Source organism: Artemia franciscana, chromosome 20 (assembly GCF_032884065.1).
Source record: "Artemia franciscana chromosome 20, ASM3288406v1, whole genome shotgun sequence".
Classification (NCBI taxonomy): domain Eukaryota; kingdom Metazoa; phylum Arthropoda; class Branchiopoda; order Anostraca; family Artemiidae; genus Artemia; species Artemia franciscana.
The window spans coordinates 5,729,830-5,755,058 of NC_088882.1; the positions used below are offsets into that span (position 1 = coordinate 5,729,830).

At 32.8% G+C, this 25,229-nt stretch overlaps 2 protein-coding genes across 4 annotated transcripts in view; both read right to left on the reverse strand.

Annotated features, from left to right (window-relative positions):
• LOC136040359 (PIH1 domain-containing protein 1-like) overlaps window positions 1-25,229 on the reverse strand; it is a 491,267-nt gene that overhangs the window by 413,708 nt on the left and 52,330 nt on the right. The window lies entirely within an intron of this gene.
• Window positions 1-25,229, reverse strand: part of LOC136040357 (calpain-5-like) — a 144,487-nt gene that overhangs the window by 100,656 nt on the left and 18,602 nt on the right. For all 3 annotated transcript variants that reach the window (XM_065724604.1, XM_065724605.1, XM_065724606.1), the window contains exons 2-5: window positions 16,473-16,632; window positions 10,827-10,958; window positions 8,995-9,173; window positions 7,958-8,177 (exon numbers count right to left, since the gene is read on the reverse strand). In XM_065724604.1, coding sequence (XP_065580676.1) covers window positions 7,958-8,177; window positions 8,995-9,173; window positions 10,827-10,958; window positions 16,473-16,632 — 691 coding nt within the window. The remainder of the gene's footprint in view (window positions 1-7,957; window positions 8,178-8,994; window positions 9,174-10,826; window positions 10,959-16,472; window positions 16,633-25,229) is intronic.

A 25,229-nucleotide genomic window follows, 5' to 3' on the forward strand; every position in this document is an offset into this window, starting at 1 on the left:
ATGATAGTTAGCACTCATGAATCAGGTTTAAATGAACGATTTTTCTCATAAGATTCTTCTTTAATCACAGTTTTTGAATTTTTACTTACTATGAACCGTGGTTCACTATTTACTATGTTGCGGCTATTAGATGAATAGCCTGGAGCAAATAAGACTTATTATTATATACTATGTATAAGTACTTGGGCACATATAATACTTTAAATAAAGGAATGTTTAAGACAATTAAATTTTCAACTCTACATATTAGAAGAATTTTTTGATATTAGATAGAAATACTCACAATCGTAATAGCATTGCAAGGAGTGGAGTTCTTCAACTAAAATATATAAAAATAAAATGGAAGAAAAAGAAGAAGAAAATAATGTTAAAACATAAAATTTTCGATTCGGGGGCTTTGCCCCTTCTCTGTTGAGTCAAAATATTCCGTAGAATCCATCTTTCGATTAAACTATACTGGATTTTAGGCATAGATCAGTGCAGTGGCGAATTATCTGAGCTGTTCTGTATACTTGCCCCCTTTGTCTAAGCGACAAGAGAGAAGCAAAAGCATACAGCTCATTATCTTAAGGTTGTCATACCAAGAACAAAGTATTTGTAGAAGAGTTTCGTTCGACATTGCACCATGAAACAACCTATTTGGTGACTTTATCCCAAAAAGTTTATCTAGTGACTCCTTTAAGAGAAAATTCAATAGGCAGGGTTTGTAGGTTAGTTAAATTGATAGATATCCCAAGAACAGAGTACTTGAAGAATAGTTTCGTTGACATTGCCCACTGGAACGATCTCTCTGGTGACGTTATCCCAAAAGTTTCTCTACGGACTCCTTTAAGAGAAAATTCAATAGTCAGGGTTTGTAGGTTAGTTAAATTGATAGATGTCCGAAGAACAGAGTACTTGAAGAATAGTTTCGTTGACATTGCACACTGGAACGATCTCTTTGGTGACGTTATCCCAAAAGTTTCTCTACGGACTCCTTTAAGAGAAAATTCAATAGTCAGGGTTTGTAGGTTAGTTAAATTGATAGATATCCCAAGAACAGAGTACTAGAAGAATAGTTTCGTTGACATTGCCCACTGGAACGATCTTTCTGGTGACGTTATCCCAAAAGTTTCTCTACGGGCTCCTTTAAGAGAAAATTCAATAGTCAGGGTTTGTAGGTTAGTTAAATTGATAGATATCCCAAGAATAGAGTACTTGAAGAATAGTTTCGTTGACATTGCACACTGGAACGATCTCTCTGGTGACGTTATCCCAAAAGTTTCTCTACGGACTCCTTTAAGAGAAAATTCAATAGTCATCTATAGCCCTGTGATGGAGCGATGTAAAAAACTAGCGGCAAATCAGATATTTATATGTGCCTGGTGCCGTGAATTTAGGAATAAAAAAAAAGAATAAAATGAAACGCTTCCCGTTTGAACCTGTCGTAAAAATGCTATGGACCTGCAAGATTGGGAACATCAAACGCGCAAAGAGAGGGAAGGCTACACCACTGACTCTCACAATTTCTTGCAATTTTCAAATTACATTTATTTTAAAATTTCAAATAATTCTCATGTTCCATTTTTCGAATTACTCGCGTAAAATTAATCCTGCTGGCCAAATGGCGTCCAAAAAAGTAACGAAAAGATTGATCAGGTTGGCAGCTTCACTTACCTTGGTAGTATTATTAGTAAAGACGGTGGGAGCAGTTAAGATGTTAAAAGTAGAATAGCTAAGGCTTAGGGTGTTTTTTCACAGCTAAAAAAAAGTTTGGAAGAATAGGAAGATAAGTCTGCAAACCAATATTAGAATATTGGAAGCTAAAGTGATGACAGTGGTCAAATATGGCTCTGAAGAATGGGCACTCTGAAAAGCAGACGAAAATTTACTAGATGTTTTCCAGAGAAATTGCCTAGGGTTTGTTCTGGGTACCCGACAGACTGACAGTAGTTCAAACAGTAGTTTGTACGAAAATGTGGTTCAATCCTGCCTTCTAGGGATATAACGAAAGAAGGGTTGAGATGGCTAGACCACATTCTGCGGATGAAAGATTGCCGAAGATTGTCCTTTTCGGCCAACCGTCTGGGGCTACACGGAAAGCAGGTCGTCCTCGTCTTGGTTGGGAGGATGTCATAAATAAAGATTTAAAGCAAATGGGAACTTCCTGGGAGGGTGTAAAGGAGGAGGTTGGAAAAGGAGTGTGCGGAGCTGTGTTGGCCTTAGGCGGCTTGGTGCTGCGGTGAGTTATTAGTAGTAGTAGTATAGTATATAATACACATTAGTATAGTATATAATATACAATGCTATAGTATATAATACACTTACTAAATATAGTGTACTTTTACAATTAAGTAATTTCAAGAAATTTCAATTAAGTAAACTATTCTTAACGCGTGGTAGTTCTACGTCTCCAGTACCCTTACAGATTACTTGATGCCTATTGGCAATTGGTCTGCTATTGGTCAAACGGTCATGCCATACGGATTGTAGCGCTTTTTAGATATTATCAATTGTCTATTCATGCAATGAATCATATAGTCGCAACATGATCAGCAAAGTTTAGCTAAAGCCTTCCGAGGATATTAACCACGATTTAGGACAACTTTAGCTGAGATACCTCAGCAAGGTTATATCTTATTTCACCTAACCAGGCTTACATGAAATCTTACTCATACTTATCTTAGCAATCTCTTAACTTTGTCTAAACAATTTCTTAACTTAACAACCTTTGTCTGTGTTTGGGATCCTTCGTCCGAGGGGCGGGAGTTCAATTCCTAGTGCTGCCAGAATTTGGTTTGGGACGAGGGTCAGTAGCGCGACTTTGTAAGCTAAAGCAGATTCGACCCAGCTCTATATGGGTACCTGGAGAAATCTGGGGAAGGTAAGCAGGAAGGGTGTGCAAAAGCACATGATGGTTGCCCCCCTCCCATTGCACCTCCTGGCTGAAGGGTTTCGAAATGTATTAGCACCACCAGTCAGGACTTTAAAGGTTTAGTGCCATATCCTTAGTTAATCTTAGTTTACTTAAGTTTATATCTTGAGTGGCTTCACGCTGTGTACATAGTTTTCTATCCTAAGGGGATAAATTATGTTACTTTAAGTAAAACACATCACATTTAAACAAGTCCTTTAACACAACCTTCACGTAAAAATTCATAAATCGTTTAAGGTCGTCACAGTTGTTGTAAAAAAAACTGTTCAAAAATTTAAACGTGGAATGGAGATGAATATTCAAGTTCTGATCGAGCATGAAAGGCTTTCTATGAAAAATTTATCAATTTATTTTCAAAACTCATTAACTTCTCATATATAAATTCCCTTTTGTCCTGTTGAACTTTCCCATAACCCAACATAAACTACACAAAGTAAATATATTTTATATATTTAATGTCAAAATATTTTTTGACAATCTATGAATGATTTCAGCCTCCTTCTGACCGTCTCTTAGCGATCTCAAAAATCTCTACATAACATTCTTAGCTTACCTAAGCTTACATCTTGCTCTTAGAAGATTACAATTTCACCTTATCTTAGCTCACTCTAAACATCACCAAGCACAAAATAACGAGCAGATATTTCTGAAAAGCAAATATTAATACCCATCCACCATAGGAGCCAACTTAACTAAAAGGGGACCATTGTTACTTACAATGTTACCATTGTTACTGAACTAAAAAGGGACCATTGTTACCATTGTTACTTACAATGTTACTTCCATTGTTACCATTGTTACTAACTAAAAAGGGACCATTATTAACATTGTTACTTACAATGTTAATTCCATTGTTACTTAACTAAAAAGGGATCATTGTTAACACTGCTAGTCCGTTAATTTGTATTAAACACTAAATATTCAGATGTGTCACTAAACAATTTACAGAACATATAATTACGTCTATTTTATTTAATAGTAGCTATTCCAACTTTATGCTACTACAAATTTTTAATTTCTTGAAAGAAAACTTATTACTAGTTCTAATACTAATATATCAACAATCGACAGGACCATCTCAGGTCATACACCTGGACAAACTCCTTAGCTAACCCGATCTATTCAAGCTTCACTAAATACACTATCACTAGAAGTTCAAACCTTAAATGCTCCCTTCTAACCTCTTACCAGGCGAAGCTAATCCACTTCATGTAATTATTTCACACAGTACACATATCTAGACAATATAATCATCTCCTATCACAATCATTAGACAAAACCAGATGGCGATGCATCTCCTCCCGATACATTTAAACAAGGAGAAACGTAAGCAACATGGGATATTTTCATGGGTAGCCGTAGGCGTGCATGCGGCATCGGTATTCCCAGTCTGGAGAACAGGAAAAGAAACAAGACGAATCGAACGTCTAGGGGATAAGGAAGAATTCAATACGCTGAAGATATAAAAAAGAGAAAGGAAAATAAACAGGTATGGCTGTAATAATGCAAAAGGTAAAGATAACATTGAATTGAGAACGGAAAGGAAAACAAAGAATAAATTTGTAATGATAATCAAGGTCAAAATAAGTTTTATTTGAACCGTGCCATAACGTGATGAAATTTCATTACGAAGTTTGGTGCTTCGCACTGATATTCCAGTTCCATAGTTTTATCAATTTTTTCGCAAATTGAAATTTTGTGGTTAGCATGAATACAGACCCTCAGCTGAATTAGATTTGGTCACTTTCTTTTTTTTACAACTGATTATTAATATTGGATTGATTTTTATTGTCTGTAGTACTGATGAGCTCATTATGGAAGATAAAAAAAAACTCAACCCCCCTCCTTTTCTCCAAAAAAGAAAATCCTATAAATAAGCATGATAAAATCTTTTATTTTGGCGTTCGCAAAATATTTTGTTATGTCATATTAAATCTTAATAATTAAGCTACAGCAGCAAATAATACAAGGAAGGCCATTGGTGGATCAAGTGAGGGTTATTACCCCCCTCTCTTCCATCTGTCTACGAACATTCCATGGACAAATCAAAGTTTGATTAGCAACTGACAACAAACTTGGTAACAAGAATGAAGAAATAATTTTTAATAATTTGAACGCAATTCTGAAACATTTCAAGTCTTATACCAAACTTGCATGTAACCCAAAAATCGAAAGATAATGAAAAGAATCGTGAGGGTTATCTTAATGAGTCATAACAGAAACGCTTCCTGATGAGAAGTTTTACGTAATTTGCAAATTCGTGGCACAATATTTACAACAAGCATTACGTTATATTCTTCTTATTCTACATATTCAATTCTTTTGACTTTCTTCAATTTTCAGAAAACTCACTAAGAATTTAACAACAAACAGTTCTTAACTGTTATTGATAGAAATAAATTTCTGAAGTTGTTAAGAAATCATGTTGCTAGTCTTCCATAATACTTTCCGTTGTGAGTGTTGAAGTTGGATTTCCGAAAGAAGTGCAAATTAGTTTAAGCTGAAATAATGACGGTTATTTCTTTTGTTCGTGTGTTTTTTTTTGTGATTTACCACACACTTAAGCATGCCATTAGGCATTTGAGCTGTTTGTTTATATGTTTTAATTATTGTTTTAAATAAACATGTATCTATCTATCTATCTATCTAAAACATTTTTGGTATTTTCTTGGGTAGGGCTATTCCATCAGTTGTTAGAAGAAAAACATAGGTCCTACATCGAATGTCGAAGGATATGGCCCAAAATGGCCAATATAGATAGGGTTATTCCGTCAGTTGTTAGAAGAAAAACATAGGTCCTACATCGAATGTCGAAGGATATGGCCCAAAATGGCCAAAACGAATAGGACTATTCCATCAGTTTACAGAAGAAAAACATAGGTCCTACATCAAATGTCGAAGGATATGGCCCAAAAATGAGACTCAAGGCTGACGTGACTTGCTAAAAGATAACAAAAAAGTATTGTGATAAGAGAGGCACACTTACTCCCGCAGTTTACCCCTGCCAAATTAACCAAACACTTGGAAAACTATAGGTTCTATGACTATCTTAGCTCTATGACTATCTACCTTAGTTCTACTGCCCTAGGATAACGCATGGGCAGATAATAGATAGAGATATCTATTAACATTTGAACTAACGTCATTTTTATACAATCCTAATAAGGGGGGTTAATGTCAGAATTAAAAGATAAAGGATAAAGATCCTCCAGAGCCATTGCTGGCGCATAGGGCGTCAAATCGACGTTTCAGTTGCTGGGTATTTTTACAGGAACACATAGCAAGCTTGTCGCCCAACCTTGCTGCGACAGGGATCGAACCCAGGGCCCCGTATTACCAAGCAGAGCACCAAAAGTCAGAATTGCCTCTCACTCAATTGGACTATCTGTCTTGGCTTTTCCTACAATTAGCCATGACTTGATGTCCACAACTATTCGATTTTAATTCAGGAAATAATAATAATAAACAATAACAATAAACAAGGGAATATTTTTCTTGACATAGAAGAAAAAAGTTTTCACACTCTATGGCACAATATTAATGTCAAAAACAACAAATTGTTGCGAAACCTGTGCTAAACTATTAGATTGCCCCTTAGTGGTAAAACATTTGGTGGCAAATTTCAATAGTATCGCCAATTCGCGGATCCCTCTCGCACTATTTATGAAATTCCGGCTATTTCCCTCTAGCACCGTTGAACAGAAGTTAGCGCTGGAAATTTCCGCATTTGCCAAAAATTTAATCCAAACCCCCTCTTTTATAAATCCTGGATCCGCCACTCAGTAAAGTCATAAGCCATACCTGTGAGATGGGACAGTAGCGAACCAATTCGTCGGCTTACCCCCTTTATGCTTTCACAACCATAGGTAACATAGGTTCACCCCATCTTTCAAAGTTGATCGAGCTACTGAGAAATATACAATGAATCGCTTAAACAGGCTCGGAATGATTCCTGCTCATTAAAGAAGAGACTTAATGACCTGTCCAGGAAATTTTAGGGATAAGCAAGAGCTAAGAGCTCATGTGGCACTTGTGACGAGGTCAGAAGAGCCAAGAGCCAAGAGCTCAAGAGCTCATGAGCTCTAGCAAAATTCTAAGAATCAATAGATTGATTTAAAAGGAAAATCAGAGGCTTAATACTGGTCGGGATTATGTGTCGTGATCAAGTGTTTGGCAGGTGCCTTGAAATGCTTTCGCACCCTTCGAGTGAACCCTTGTCTTTCTGCCAAGATTAGTTCCGGTCCATCCAACGCAAGCTCAACCTCCTCACCTAGAATAGTGTCCTGCAAATAGTTGTCAAAGTTCTCAAGCAAACTGGTAAAAATTTCATCAGCAGACATGACAATGTTCGGTAAAACGGTGAGAGAGAAACAAAACAAGAGAGAAAAAAACAAGAGAGAAACAATAAAACAAGACATGACAATGTCTCGCTAAAACGGTGAGAATCGTTCTTCTGAAATACTACTACTAATTTTGTAAAAGGCTCAGACGATGAAAACACGAATTCGAGTTCTGCAAGCATATATTTTCTTTTTTGGTAGCTTACAATCTTTAGGTACTTTGCTAACGACACGACATTCTCCAAGCGTTTTTTCGATGGCACGTAAAGCGAAAAATACTTCAAGAGTATCACCCACCTGATTATTACTTTTTAATCATCTTATTTATTATTTTTCTTTCTGAACTGCAATAGCGTAACCAACAGACCAGTACAAGCAGATTTGTGAAGAAACTAAATTATCTAAAGTGGGTCTCCCAATACATTATGCTTCAGTTTTCAAAAATATCATGCTCCCAAAAAGGCAATTTTATGGACTTCTGGGAGATTTAAGGGATTTTCTGCATAAAAAGGGACTTAGAAGGGACTTCAACCCTAAAAAGCGACTTTTGGGACTTTTAGAGACTAATTCCGAACAATGCTTAAACAAAGGAAATAGGAGGAGCTTTTATAGTCGCCATAAACCTTGGTAACAGATATTTTTCAGTTTGATCATACTGTCAAGATATGTGTACTGTACTTAGTCAATAAATCGAACTTTGTACCTGGATTGCACAACACATCAGGGCATGCCCCTCCTTCTTCTTTAAAAGGCTTTTGAACAATTCCTTACGGACAATCCCATCTTTCATATCCATGGTGGTCAAGTCCATAATTTCAGAAACACCACCGGTGAAGTCAACTAGGGCATCACTCAAATTCCCTCCATCAAGGGATTCGTAACATCCATTAAGCTTTGCATACGCTTTTTCCAATAAGGCACACCTGATGAATGAGAAAAAAAAACACAATCAACTTAGGATTTAGCTAAGGAGTTCCAAACACATTGTCCATGGTCGCAGGAGCGAAAATTGGGAGGGGGGGACAATTGCCCTCTGTCCTGATTCAAGATGCCTTTTTTGAGTTACTTTCATTGAAAAATCCTTTTTGGTATTTCCATTGGAAAAAAATAAAACAAAACAAAATTGCCCCTCCCCTTAGACCTAGAAAAATACATTTTGCCCCCCTATATTTAAAAAAAAAAACACACACACACACACACACACATATATATATATATATATATATATATATATATATATATATATATATATATATATATATATATATATATATATATATATATATATATATATATATATATATATATATATACATATATATATATATATATATATATATATATATATGTATATATATATATATTATATATTATATATATATGTAAATATATATATATATATATATTCATATATATATATTTATATATATATATATATATAATATATGTATATATGACTAAAAAAAAATTATGTTCTTTTTGCTGGCTTAAAACTTCAAGCAAAAGAACCAATTAGGTGGAATTTAACTGTTGCTCTTTTCCCTTTTTAAAATTTAACAAGGGAACAGAGGAGAGCCAATTACGTTTTGAAGAGGCGGGGCTACTCAGCTTTCCTTTCTAATATACAACGTGATTGGCTAGTGAAATACGCCACAGACATAAATAAATGCAATTAAAGCACCTTTTTTCCATGCAACCATAAAAAAGTAAAATTTCATTTTCTCTCTGCTATAAACTTACCAGAATTCATTCCGACTTTTGGAATGTGTAAAAATTAGCTTTCCATTACAGGTTGGTAGCATATCATCAATGACAACGTCAATCCAGTTTCCAAACCTCCAAAAACGAAAGTGGAATATCCCCTGGTGTAAGGCAGGGACTTCTGTGTCCCACTCCTGCTCTTTATAACTCGGGATAACCTGAAAAAAATAAACATTTATGGCTGTAGTCCTAACTAAAAATTGACAACAGTTTCGACGACAGCACCATCTAATAACAACCATCGATTGTGCATTTAAAGGGGTAAAATAAATCAATTTACTATCAAAACTTAAGACTACTAGTTTCCACAGACCATAAAAACACGGTCAATAATGTTAACAACAATCGTCGATTACAACGTCAAATTATAACCTGGGTTACGTTAAATTGGATTATAAAGCTCAGAAATGGGTTAAAACCTAACCCAACCTAACATAACCTGTCATCATCAAACCTTGCATAAAACTGAAAAGAGTTGACTGGCAATGTTGACCAAGCCCAAGAAGAAGAAAAGGTAGTTCGGACATTCACCGGTGAATGCCGACATTCACCAATTTTGAACATTCACGGTGACACATATTTTTAACACATACGCAAACACCTAAATTTAAGGCCTGTTAATACATACACTAACATATACATTCAAGGCCAGTTTCCACTGTCTTAACAAAATGTGGTTAACAAAAATATTACGATATCGCGTTTTCGCGATCTAGCAGAAAATTGTTGCTCACTTTTGTTAGTGAAATCATCTAACGTTTCGGAACGTTGTTGGAAACGTTAATTGGCCACTGAGCAAAGAATTAAAATATTTGAGCAAAAAAATTGAAAAAAAATCTTCTCACTTAAGGAATAACTGAAGACGACTTTGTTCTTTAATTTTTGCATTTTTTTTTTGTGCTTGCTTTAAAGTTAGAAAGCCTACTGTTTTAAATTTGTTTTATTTTTATATTTTTTTTTTTCTATTTTTGATTACAATTGAAGGTCCCATTCACAAATTCTCCACTTAAATATCTTATATGAGATAAATATCTTTCTGCGAACCAAAGTGAGCTAACAGAAAATTGATAGAAATGCTTAAAACAGGTCTACGTAAATATTTCACGCCCAATGCTTTTACCAGGCGACGGAAAATCCGGCTTCAGAAGCGACATTCAACTCTAATCAAAATCCAGCTTTAATCACGAGGTTATCCTTCGTATTTTATCATATGATTAGGACATATCTTGTTTCATAATTCGCTAAGGCCAGCTAAGACACTGCAAACTTTTATTTTGACCACAATTTTTCCGGCCGGAAACCTATTTTAAAAATCTGATCAAAACACTTGTTCAATAATCCATCAACTTCAACTAAAACTTTGAAGTTTCAACTTTCAGCTTTTCTTTCAACCACAATTTTTCAAGCCGTTTTTTTTTATCTGATCCGGAATAGAATCGAACCGAATATTCGCCCTTTTGCCTAGTGCTTTCACTAGGCAGTGGAAAATCCGGTTTCAGAAGGAAATTTAACTACTATCAAAACCTAGCTTTATACACAAGCTTGTCTCACATATTTTATTCCTTATCTTATTCCACGACTCCTTAGCACCAGCTAAAACACCGCAGACTTTTATTGCAACCACAACTTTTCCGCCTGGAATTTTTTTTTTATCTGATACAAATCAAAAGCGAACCGAATATTCCCCCCTTTGCCTAATGCTTTCACCATGCGACAAAAATCCGGCTTTAGAAGCGAAAATCAACTCCTATAAAAATTTAGATTTGCATACAAGCTTCTCTCAAGTGGCATATTCCAGGATTCGGCCTTACCTTGTGCCACAATTCCTTAACGCCAGCTAAAACGCTACAGGCAGCCACGAACCAGCAGTTTCCGAGCATACCTTGGTGCACGTCCGACGCGCTTATACCTTCTACAAACAAATTTGGGTTGCTACACAGCTCCTGTAAGAAACAAAAAATGTCAAGCGCGCAAATTTGGATTGCTACACAGCTCCTGTAAGAAACAAAAAACGTCAAGCGCGCATTGATAGCGCGTCAAGCGCGCAAATTTGGATTGCTACACAGCTCCTGTAAGAAACAAAAACGTCAAGCGCGCATTGATAGCGCGTCAAGCGCGCAAATTTGGATTGCTACACAGCTCCTGTAAGAAACAAAAAACGTCAAGCGCGCATTGATAGCGCGTCAAGCGCGCAAATTTGGATTGCTACAAAGCTCCTGTAAGAAACAAAAAACGTCAAGCGCGCATTGATAGCGCGTCAAGCGCGCAAATTTGGATTGCTACACAGCTCCTGTAAGAAACAAAAAACGTCAAGCGCGCATTGATAGAAATATTTCAAGCCTGTTTAACACAAAAAAAACTGCTAATTAGCTATAAAAAACAGGGGACCAAGCCCGTATCCAGGGGGTACATGGTTCAAACCCCCTCCCCCGAAATGTTTTTTCGACTCGTAACAACATAACAAAAATGTATATATGCAGATTTTTTATGCGTTTTTTTAGTTTTTTTAACCCCGTTCCCCCCGACCATACTTATCTCTCCCTCGCGAGCAAAACTCCTGGATACACCCTTGCCGGGATAATATATAAATTGCCCCAAGGCAACAGAAAACATACTGTTCTAAAATAAAATTCGTGTTTTCGACAGCGCCCGTGATAAATTTAAAGACAAACAACCCCACCGCCTCATCCCCGCCATCTCAATTACCTCTCATTCACGAGCGAAAATCCTGGATACGGCTGGGGACAATATATAAATTGCCCCAAGACAAGTAAAAAATTACTGTTCCAAAATAAAATTGCATGTTTTTGACAGCCTCTGTGATAAATTTAATGACAAATAGCCCAACACCTCATCCCCGCCATCTTTGTTCACTTATATTTATCATGATATTTCGCAGCAGACTAATAAATTGTTGCTGAAACTCGTGAAAACAAGTTGTTTCGGATCATTTTCAATAATAATGAAAATAACCAACGACTAAAAAGCGGGGGGAGGGATGTCTAACAAAAAAAACAGCTGCAAATTAGCAGTTAAAAAACAGGGGACCAAGACCGTATCCAGGGAGATACAGGGTTTGAACCCCCTCCCCCCGAAAGGTTTGTTCGACACCTAATAACATGACAAAAATGTATATAAACAATTTCCTTATACGATTCTTTTTTTTTATAACCCCATTCCCCCGACCACAATTACCTCTCATTCACGAGCAAAAATCCTAAATACGGCTTTGCTGGGGACAATATATAAATTGCCCCAAGACAAGTAAAAAATTACTGTTCCAAAATAAAATTTCATGTTTTTGACAGCCTCTGTGATAAATTTAATGACAAATAGCCCCAACACCTCATCCCCACCATTTGTGTTCAGTTATATTTATCATGATATTTCACGGCAGGCAAATAAATTGTTGCTGAAACTCGTGAAAACAAGTTATTTTAGTTCATCCTCAGTAATAATGAAAGCAATACTGGGTTTAAACCCTCCCCCCCCCCCAAAAAAAAAAGAGGAAAAATGATATTTTTTTACTACGAACAAAAATGCATATAAATAAATTTTGATGGTTTTTATGTATCCCCCCCCCTCGAAACAAAAATCCTGGATACGCCCTTGCTAACTGCATACAATTAAACCTTACTGTTAATTCAGTAATACTACAATTAAGCTTATTGGTCCAATGGCACTAGTTTTATCCATTTATTCCTCCTTTCACTCCTTCCAATAAACCAATTTTTCTCTGTAACCAATGACTAAAAATGTGAGGGGGGGGGGGTGTATGAACTGGATAAAAGTTTTGGCATTGCTTCAGAAAGTATTTCTTATAGGTATATGAAAAAAGAAAGAGCGAACAAAAAAGCAGTTATTATGTGACAAGACGGTGATTTGCTGAAGTTGGCAGCCTTAGATGGCCACTTTTCTTCACCGTGGTTGGCAAAATTATCGAAATTAGATATTAAGAGCGACAGATAACCATGAAAGGCAAAACGTCCTCGTGCAGGGTGAGAAGTATAAAAAAGGCCTAAAAAGTAGAAACTTAACAGGAGAGAGCAAACAGTTAAGATTTGAACAGACTTGGGAGGAGGAGTATGTACAACTGTGGCAACCTTGGGTGTTTTGGGACTGCAAACATTTTTCAGCAGTAGCAGTAGTGTAGGCTTTTAGTACAAAATTGATATACAGTACCCAGAGCAAAGTAGCGAAATGTTTCTCCAAACATGACGAACATTTAATAGCGCGCCATTTGGGAAGTTTCACAAACCATCAAGCCACAGTTTCAGTTGATACTTGGGTTTCCATCGAAAAAATTGTAATTGCGCCTGTGCAAAGACGAGGTCATAAAGCTTTTGTGGTTTTAGATGGGTGTCAAAAATCTTCAATGGAAAGTATAGGACTTTTCGCTACTGTATATTAACTCTACTGTGACAGTAGCGATAAACCGTTAATAAAAGTAGTGAAAAATGAAATAAGTGAAATTAAACCATCAAGGAATAGGGGTATTTTGTAAACCTTTATGTTTTATGTAATCAAAAAAAAATTGGCACAAAGTAATAAAACTTCGGCAGAAGCAGTAGTGTCGGCTTTTAGTACAAACTTGATATACAGCAGCCATAAACCGTTACAGTAGCCGTAAACCATAAGCCATAGACCGTAAGCCATAAATCGTTACAGTAGCCGTAAACCATAAGCCATAAGCCATAAACCGTAACCCATAAACCGTACAGTAGCCATAAGCTATAAACCATACAGTAGCCATAAAACAGCACCCATAAGCCATAAACCGTAAGCCATAAACCATACAGTAGCCATAAGACATAAATCGTAAGCCATAAACCATATAGCAGCCATAAAACAGTAGTCATAAGCCATAAACCATACAATAGCCATAAAACAGTAGCCATAAGCCATAAATCGTAAGTCATAAACCATAAAGTAGCCATAAAACAATAGCCATAAGCCATAAACCGTAAGCCATAAACTATACAGTAGCCATAAGCCATAAACCGTAAGCCATAAACAATACAGTAGCCATAAGCCATAAATCGTAAGCCATAAACCATACAGTAGCCATAAGGCATAAACCGTAAGCCATATATATATATATATATATATATATATATATATATATATATATATATATATATATATATATATATATATATATATATATACGCCTTATCTTTCTTTAACCAATTAAGTATTTTTTCTTTTTTAACCAAAACCAATTAAGTATTTTTTCTTTTTTTTTTTGTATTTTAGTTGCCGCTATCCTTTCCTTCTGTTTCATTCGTCTTAATCCTTTTTTGTTCACTTTCTTTGATCCAGAGGCTACCTCAGAGAATAAGAGTGATCACTTGCAAAACATCTTGTGACTCGTAAGCTTTTTGAGTCTTTGATTGGTTCAAAATTTTACACGAACAATCCAATCAGGTTTTAGAAGATATAGCTGTAAGCCGTTTTTATATGGACCAGGCTTACGAATTTTTGCAGAATGTGCAGCTTTGGTAATTTTTTCGCAAACATTAACTGTTTAATCTAATTTTAAGTTTATTAATTAGAAAATATTTTATTGGTACCTGACACGTAGAGGGTTATCGGGTCAACATGGGATCGTTTTCGACAATAATTCCTATCATCAGAATGAAAATTTAGCCCAGAACTGAAGCACACAAAGTTCCGTGCACCTTCAAAAAGATCCCCCCCAGCCCATCTTAGGCTTTTAACGATTCTTCTTTAAATTTCACGTAGCTTTCATATGAGTTGTTTTTCTGTCTGTTTGTTTTTTTATTTGCTCCTAAAAAACAATAAATCACATGTGCTTGCACGCAAAGATAATATACAAATCAATAAGGTAGCTTTAAATTATTTGTAGCTTTCATATAGCTTGCCTTTTTTGCTACTTCGAAAAATTCCCCTAATCCCAACACTAAAAAAAAATTCCGCGTTTATTCTACTCAATGCTTCATACAAGCAAAAGATTACACATATATGAAATCTTTATACAAGGCTATATGCTACTTTCGCATTAATTGCCTTTTTATTACTTTAATGAATTCCCCATACCCCTAAAGAAGAAAAAGTCCCAGCAGTGGGAATAGTATTTCTATTATTTTGGAAAGTTTCCTCATGCAGCGTTTTCAATTCAAGATTCTAGCCATTTTTCTTAAATGAAACGCCATCTATACTTATTTCTAATAGCAAGTGTTAGGGTAAAACGTGTCCTAAGATGTGGCGGGCACTAGCCATCTACATCAGTCCCAGCAAAGTTTCCATACAAAAAAGTTCATTTACGAAGGAACTTTAAAAATCATCAATAATTTTCAAATAGCTCGCCTTTCGCTGTTTTGACAAATTACCTTTATCCTAAAAAAAATTAATAAATCATGTGTTTTTCACACCCAAAGTTAATATAAAAATAAAATAAGAAATTGTAAACACAAAGCTCCCATTTCATATTGAATTCCCCAAAACTCAAAAAAAAAAATCACGTGTTTTTCGGAGCCAAAGTTAATGTAAAAATAGAATAACAAAATTTCAGCATATAGCTGGCATTTTTCGTTCAATTTATCCGAACCATTAATTTTTTTTTTTTTTTAATCACACATTTGTCCAAGCCAAAGATCATATACAAAAGTAATAAAAAAAAAAAAAAAAAAAAAAAAAAAAAAAAAAAAAAAAAAATCACAATGTAGCAGATATTTTCAATCTAATTCCCTTTAACAAAAAAAGGAAAAAAATACATGTTTTTCCCAAAATAAATTCATATATAAAATATATCAACTAAATTTTGACATACAGCCGACCTTTTCCATTCAATTCGTCCATTTAATTCCCCCTGATAACAAAAAACGAATGAAATCACATGTTTTTTGCACCCAAAGCTTATATAAAAGTAGAATAACAAAATTTCAACGTATAGCTGGCATTTTTCATTGAATTTACCGGATCATTACCAAAAAAACAATCCCTATTTCGTACAAAAGTAAATAACAAAATTTCAAAATATAGCAGACATTTTCAATCTAATTCCACCTAACACAAAAAAGAAAAAAATTACTTGTTTTTTTCCAAACTAAATTCATATACAAAACAGTTAATTGAATTTTAACATACAGCCGGCCTTTTGCATTCAATTCGTCCATTTAATTCCCCCTGATACAAAAAAACAAAAAATCAAATGTTTTTTGCAGCCAAAGTTTATATAGAACAAGAATAACAAAATATCAACATATAGATGACATTTTTCATTCAATTTATCCGAACCATTACCAAAAAAGAAACAAATAAAATAAAAAATTCACACATTTGTCCAAGCCAAAGTTCATACACAAAAGTAAATAACAAAATTTCAAAATATAGCAGACATTTTCAATCTAATTCCACCTAACACAAAAAAGAAAAAAAGTGTTTTTTCCCAAAATAAATTCATATACAAAATAGTTAACTAAATTTTAACTTACACCCGGCCTTTTCCATTCAATTCGGCCAGGAGGCCTCCGTGTGAAAAATAGACTAGCTTCATTAGCCGGGAATAAAGGGTCTGTGAACAAAGTTCCACTTCTTTCATGATGCTTCTTTAGCTTGTAGTAATCTTGTTTCTTGAATTTTTCCAACTTTGCCCTGAAATAAGCAAATTTAGTCCCGTTAGCCCTTAAAACTACTAAAAGAAACGGTAAAAATACAGTCACATCTAACAACAAAAAAATATCAATGAATTTGTCGAAAATATATTATAGGCCATTTTATTATAAGCCATTTTCCGCTGTCCGACTACAAACTAAATGTGAGAGGCTAATCTTCTATGCTAAAAAGTATATCTAACCATACAATTTAACAAAACTTATAATATTCTGCAATCTTACAAAACATATCTTAATTGAATTTAAAATAAAACAAAAAGGGACGTAGTTCTCAAAAGGAAAATCTACGTTTTAGAAAGTAACGAGCAAAATATTTTCTTGATATGCCGGCGCAATAATCTTAGAGGAAGGGGGGAAACGAAAAATTTCGGGTTCATTCTGGATCAATTTCTGAATATAGTAAATGTTACCATGTTCAAAACTAAATCTAACCTGGCGATTCAATGTGCCTTAAAACATTTTGCGATCTTAAAAAACACGTCTTAGTGGAATCTAAGATCAAACACAAAGGAATACAATTAAAAAGTAACGACTTCGTTTTTTTTATTGTTATTGTTTCGATTGGGCAATTGGAAACAAAGAATCGCCTGTAAGATTAGGGAAACAGTACCAGGAATTGAGCGTCGAACCAGGAATCGGAATAGAACTGGGAATCAGGCGTCGCTCGGTAAAAAAAAAGGACATTTTTTAAATCTCTTTCACAAACAACACTTTTTTCATTGTAAAAAGTAAAATAATAGGGATGTTGGATAATTGAGTATTGGTGACGTCATTCGGATGAAGTTTATTTTTCCAAAATTAAATAAGACCCCAATGAAATTTTTGTAAAATTGTAACCAAGCTAAATCGTTTTGACATAGCGTTAAACGAACGATTATTCTGTTGAAAACTCAAAATATTATTCCCTAAATTTCTTAATGAAGGCTGTGGAAAAACGGCTTATGAGATAAATCTCAAAAACCTTTAAACTTCCTGATCCCAATTCAATTTTAAAGTTATTTTATGGCGGTCTTAGAATGAAATCGTTCTGCTGCTCGAAAACTCATGTGGAGAAAAGAAGACTAAAAATTCGAGCACCGCTTTATCTTAATTAAATCCAATTAAAAAGTATTCTTTACTTTAAAATATTGTATTTATATATTTGATAAAATTTAATCTTATAAATACATCAAACTTGTCTATTCAAGGAGTGTATGGGGCACATGGACCATTCTATATGGGAGCAAAAATTTCTACAAAATAATAAAAGATCTCCAAATTTAGGTTTTTCATAGAATATAATAATTTCACTCTGGTTTTACGAAAAATAAAACTATACTCAAAATGAAAATAGATACAAACACAATACAAATGATTATCAACAAGAAGCAATCAAATAATTAATACCAATACATAAAAACACTAAATAACAAAGACAAACAATGGAAACAGTAAATACCAAGAATAAAATCAAAGACAGAGAAAAGACTATCAAGAAATAAAAAAAGAAAAGGACGTTAAAACTTCAAAAGAACAGAAACCATCTAGTATATAAGGATAGCTACAGCCTTCCATTGCCACATAATTCAAAGATTTTATGAGACTTATTTGCCGCTTCTCTTAAATTGTAATATTGCTCTTTACTTTTCATAAAAGAGTTATTTTGATAATTATTTAACATTAAAAAAAAAATTCTACAGGTTTCTAATGGTTAACGTTAAAAACATCTCTTGCTTTGTAATCGTGACGTCATGACCAAAACCTGATATGACGTCATGCTGAGTATATATTCATATGCAATAAGCGGAGCGTTTTAGTTTTTCATAGGAATTCCAAAGCAAAAGGAAGTAGACATGTGAAAACTAAATGAAGAAGACCTTAGTTGTTTTTCTTTGGTAAGTAAGGTTGTTTTATTTGGTATGTAAATTTTGCTATTTCAAAGTAACTGTCTTTAGTATATTATTAACTCTTTCTCTTTTCTAGGTTCTTTCTCGAGGTACTATTGGAGGAAAAAGTAAGATATTTGGTAAAAATTTTGCTATTTCAAAGTGACTGTCATTAGTATATTATTAATTCTGTTTTCTTTTTTCTAGGTTCTTTCTCGAAGCACTATTAGAGGAAAAAGTGGGATATATGGTAAGTAAATTTCGCCATTTCAAAGTAACTGTTTTTAGTATATTATTAATTTTATTTTATTTTTTTAGGTTCTTTCTCGACGCATTATTGGGGGAAAAAGTGGGATATTTAATAAGTAAATTTTGCTAATTCAAAGTAACTGTCTTTAATATTTTATTAATTCTATATTCTTTTTTCTAGGTTCTTTCTTGAAGCACCATTGGAGGAAAAAGTGGGATATTTGGTAATTAAAATTTGCTATTTCAAAGTAACTGTCCTTAGCATATCAATTCTATTTTCTTTTTTCTAGTTTCTTTCTCGAGGTACTATTGGAGGAAAAAGTGTGATTGTAAATTACAAGTATTGTAAATGTCTTTAGTATATTATTAATTCTACTTTCTTTTTTCTAGGTTCTTTCTCGAAGCACTACTGGAGGAAAAAGTGTGATTTTTGGTAAGTAAATTTTGCTATGTCAAAGTAACTGTCTCTAATATATTATTAATTCTACTTACTTTTTTGGGTTCTTTCTCGACCCATTATTGGAGGAAAAATTGAGATATTTGGTAAATAAATTTTGCTATTTAAAAGTACCGTAACTGTCTTTAGTAATATTATTGATTCTATATTCTTTTTTCTAGGTTCTTTCTTGAAGCAACATTGGCGGAAAAAGTGGGATATTTGGTAAGTAAATTTTGCTATTTCAAAGTACCGTAACTGTCTTTAGTATATTATTAATTCTATTTTCTTTTTTCTAGGTTCTTCCTTTAAGCACTTTTGGAGGAAAAACTGGGATATTTGGTAATTAAATTTGCTAATTCAAAGTAACTGTCTTTAGTATGTTATTAATTCTATACTCTTTTTTCTAGGTTCTTTCTCGAAGCACGATTGGAGGAAAAACTGGGATATTTGGTCAGTAAATTTTGCTATTTCAAAGTAACTGTCTTTAATATATTATTAATTATATTTCTTTTTTTCTAGGTTCTTTTACGAGGCACTATTGGAGGAAAAAGTGAAATACTGGGTAAGTACGTATTGCTATTTGAAAGTAACTTTCTTTAGTATATTATTAATTCTGTTTTCTTTTTTCTAGGTTCTTTCTCGAAGCACTATTGGAGGAAAAAGTGGGATATTTCGGTAAGGAAATTTGCTATTTCAAAGTAATCTCTTTACTTTTCATCAAAAAGTTTTTTTGATAATTATTTAACATGAAAAAAAAAACTCTACAGGTTTCTAATGGTTAACGTTATAAACATCTCTTGCTTTGTAATCGTGACGTCATGATCAAAAACTGAAATGACGTCATGCTAAGTATAAATTCACATGCAATACGCGGAGCGTTTTAGTTATTCATAGGAATTCCAAAGCAAAAGGAAGTAGACATAGGAAAACTAAATGAAGAAAGCCTTATTTGTTTTTCTTTGGTACGTAAAGTTGTTTTATTTGGTAAGTAAATTTTGCTATTTCAAACTCACTGTCTTTTGTATATTATTAATTCTGTTTTCTTTTTTCTAGGTTCTTTCTCGAGATACTATTAGAGGAAAAAGTAAGATATTTGGTAAGTAAATTTCGCTATTTCAAAGTCACTGTCATTAGTATATTATTAATTCTGTTTTCTTTTTTCTAGGTTATTTCTCGAAGCACTATTAGAGGAAAAAGTGGGATATTTGGTAAGTAAATTTCGCTATTTCAAAGTAACTGTTTTTAGTATATTATTAATTTTATTTTTTTTTTTTTAGGTTCTTTCTCAACGCAATATTGGGGGGAAAAAATAGGATATTTGGTAAGTAAATTTTGCTAATTCAAAGTAACTGTCTTTAGTATATTATTAATTCTATATTCTTTTTTTTAGGTTCTTTCTTGAAGCAACATTGGCGGAAAAAGTGGGATATTTGGTAATTAAATTTTGCTATTTCAAAGTACCGTAACTGTCTTTAGTATTTTGTTAATTCTATTTTCTTTTTTTTAGATTCTTTCTCGAAGCACTATTGGAGGAAAAAGTGGGATATTTGGTAAGGAATTTTGCTATTTCAAAGTAATCTCTTTACTTTTCATCAAAAAGTTTTAGTTATTCATAGGAATTCCAAAGCAAAAGGAAGTAGACATGCGAAAACTAAATGAAGAAGACCTTAGTTGTTTTTCTTCGGTAAGTAAAGTTGTTTTATTTAAAACAAGTAAAGTAAAGTGAAAAAGTGGGATATTTGGTAAGTAAATTTCTCTATTTCAAAGTAACTGTCTTTAGTATATTATTAATTTTATTTTATTTTTTTAGGTTCTTTCTCGACGCATTATTGGGGGAAAAAGGGGGATATTTGGTAAGTAAATTTTGCTAATTCAAAGTAACTGTCTTTAGTATATTTTTAATTCTATATTCTTTTTTCGGGGTTCTTTTTTGAAGCAACATTGGAGGAAAAAGTGAGATATTAGGTAAGTAAAATTTGCTATTTCAAAGTAACTGTTTTTATCATATCAAATCTATTTTCTTTTTTCTAGTTTCTTTCTGGAGGTACTATTGGAGGAAAAAGTGTGATTACAAGTGTAAATTACAAGTATTGTAAATGTCTTTAGTATATAATTAATTCTATTTTCTTTTTTCTAGGTTCTTCCATTAAGGACTTTTGGAGGAAAAACTGGGATATTTGGTAATTAAATTTTGCTAATTCAAAGTAACTGTCTTTAGTATGTTATTAATTCTATACTCTTTTTTCTAGGTTCTTTCTCGAAGCACCATTGGAAGAAAAAGTGGGATATTTGGTCAATAAATTTTGCTATTTCAAAGTAACTGTCTTTAGTATATTATTAATTATATTTTCTTTTTTCTAGGTTATTTTACGAGGCACTATTGGAGGAAAAAGTGAGATTCTAGGTAAGTAAGTATTGCTATTTGAAAGTAACTGTCTTTACTATATTATTAATTCTGTTTTCTTTTTTCCGGGTTCTTTCTCGAAGCACTATTGGAGGAAAAAGTGGGATATTTGGTAAGGAAATTTTGCTATTTCAAAGTAATCTCTTTACTTTTCATCAAAAAGTTTTTTGATAATTATTTAACATGAAAAAAAAACTCTACAGGTTTCTAATGGTTAACGTTAAAAATATCTCTTGCTTTGTAATCGTGACGTCATGATCAAAAACTGAAATGACGTCATGCTGACGCAATACGCGGAGCGTTTTAGTTATTAATAGGAATTCCAAGCAAAAGGAAGTAGACATGCGAAAACTAAATGAAGAAGACCTTATTTGTTTTTCTTTGGTAAGTAAAGTTGTTTTATTTGGTAAGTAAATGTTGCTATTTCAAAGTAACTGTCTTTAGTATATTATTAACTCTATCTTTTTTCTAGGTTCTTTCTTGAGGTACTATTGGAGGAAAAAGTAAGATATTTGGTAAGTAAATTTTGCTATTTCAAAGTGACTGTCATTAGTATATTATTAATTCTGTTTTCTTTTTTCTAGGTTCTTTCTCGAAACACTATTAGAGGAAAAAGTGGGATATTTGGTAAGTAAATTTCGTTATTTCAAAGTAACTGTTTTTGGTATATTATTAATTTAATTTAATTTTATTAGGTTCTTTCTCAACGCATTATTGGGGGAAAAAGGGGGATATTTGGTAAGTAAATTTTGCTAATTCAAAGTAACTGTCTTTAGTATATTTTTAATTCTATATTCTTTTTTCGGGGTTCTTTTTTGAAGCAACATTGGAGGAAAAAGTGAGATATTTGGTAAGTAAAATTTGCTATTTCAAAGTAACTGTTTTTATCATATCAACTCTATTTTCTTTTTTCTAGTTTCTTTCTGGAGGTACTATTGGAGGAAAAAGAGTGATTACAAGTGTAAATTACAAGTATTGTAAATGTCTTTAGTATATAATTAATTCTATTTTCTTTTTTCTAGGTTCTTCCAGTAAGGACTTTTGGAGGAAAAACTGAGATATTTGGTAATTAAATTTTGCTAATTCAAAGTTAGTAATGTTACTAATTCTTTAGTATGTTATTAATTCTATACTCTTTCTTCTAGGTTCTTTCTCGAAGCACCATTGGAAGAAAAAGTGGGATATTTGGTCAGTAAATTTTGCTATTTCAAAGTAACTGTCTTTAGTATATAATTAATTATATTTTCTTTTTTCTAGGTTATTTTACGAGGCACTATTGGAGGAAAAACTCAGATTCTAGGTAAGTAAGTATTGCTATTTGAAAGTAACTGTCTTTACTATATTATTAATTCTGTTTTCTTTTTTCTGGGTTCTTTCTCGAAGCACTATTGGAGGAAAAAGCGGGATATTTGGTAAGGAAATTATGCTACTTCAAAGTAATCTCTTTACTTTTCATCAAAAAGTTTTTTGATAATTATTTAACATGAAAAAAAAAACTCTACAGGTTTCTAATGGTTAACGTTAAAAATATCTCTTGCTTTGTAATCGTGACGTCATGATCAAAAACTGAAATGACGTCATGCTGACCATATATTCATATGCAATACGCGGAGCGTTTTAGTTATTAATAGGAATTCCAAAGCAAAAGGAAGTAGACATGCGAAAACTAAATGAAGAAGACCTTATTTGTTTTTCTTTGGTAAGTAAAGTTGTTTTATTTGGTAAGTAAATGTTGCTATTTCAAAGTAACTGTCTTTAGTGTATTATTAACTCTATCTTTTTTCTAGGTTCTTTCTCGAGATACTATTGGAGGAAAAAGTAAGATATTTGGTAAGTAAATTTTGCTATTTCAAAGTGACTGTCATTAGTATATTATTAATTCTGTTTTCTTTTTTTCTAGGTTCTTTCTCGAAACACTATTAGAGGAAAAAGTGGGATATTTGGTAAGTAAATTTCGTTATTTCAAAGTAACTGTTTTTGGTATATTATTAATTTAATTTAATTTTATTTTTTTAGGTTCTTTCTCAACGCATTATTGGGGGAAAAAGTAGGATATTTGTTAAGTAAATTTTGCTAATTCAAAGTAACTGTCTTTAGCATATTATTAATTCTATATTCTTTTTTCTAGGTTCTTTCTTGAAGCACCATTGGAGGAAAAAGTGGGATATTTGGTAAGTAAAATTTCCTATTTCAGAGTAACTGTCTTTAGCATATCAATTCTATTTTCTTTTTTCTAGTTTCTTTCTCGAGGTACTATTGGAGGAAAAAGTGTGATTGTAAATTACAAGTATTGTGAATGTCTTTAGTATATTATTAATTCTATTTTCTTTTTTCTAGGTTCCTTCTAGACGCATTATTGGAGGAAAAATTAGGATATTTGGTAATTAAATTTTGCTAATTAAAATTTTGTTCTTTCTTGAAGCACCATTGGAGGAAAAAGTGGGATATTTGGTAAGTAAAATTTGCTTTTTCAAAGTAACTGTCTTTAGCATATATCAATTTGATTTTCTTTTTTCTAGTTTCTTTCTCGAGGTACTATTGGAGGAAAAAGTGTGATTGTAAATTACAAGTATTGTAAATGTCTTAAGTATATTATTAATTCTATTTTCTTTTTTCTAGGTTCCTTCTAGAAGCACTATTGGAGGAAAAAGTTTGATTTTTGGTAAGTAAACTTCGCTATTTCAAAGTAACTCTCTTTAATATATTATTAATACTATTTACTTTTTTAGGTTCTTTCTCGACGCATTATTGGAGGAAAAATTAGGATATTTGGTAATTAAATTTTGCTATTTCAAAGTACCGTAACTGTCTTTAGTATATTGTTAATTCTATTTTCTTTTTTTTAGATTCTTTCTCGAAGCACTATTGGAGGAAAAAGTGGGTTACTCGGTAAGTAAATTTTGCTATTTCAAAGTACCGTAACTGTCTTTAGTATATTATTAATTCTATTTTCTTTTTTCTAGGTTCTTCCTTTAAGCACTTTTGGAGGAAAAACTAATAAAATTTTGCTAATTCAAAGTAACTGTCTTTAGTATGTCATTAATTCTATACTCTTTTTTCTAGGTTCTTTCTCGAAGCACCATTGGAAGAAAAAGTGGGATATTTGGTCAGTAAATTTTGCTATTTCAAAGTAACTGTCTTTAGTATATTCTTAATTATATTTTCATTTTCTAGGTTATTTTACAGGGCACTATTGGAGGAAACAAAATGAGATTCTAAGTAAGTAAGTATTGCTATTTGAAAGTAACTGTCTTTAGTATATTATTAATTCTATTATCTTTTTTCTAGGTTCTGTTATGAGGCACTATTGGAGGAAAAAGTGAGATTCTAGGTAAATACGTATTGCTATTTGAAAGTAACTGTCTTTAGTATATTATTAATTCTATTTTCTTTTTTCTAGATTCTTTCTCGAAGCACTATTGGAGGAAAAAGTGGGATATTTGGTAAGTAAATTTCGCTATTTCGAAGTAACTGTATTTAGTATATTATTAATTTTTTTTTTTTAGGTTCTTTTTCGACGCATTATTGGGGGGAAAACTGGGATATTTGATAAGTATTTCATTCTGGGAAATTTCACTGTCTTTAGTATTTTTAATAGTATATTATTAATTCTATTTTCT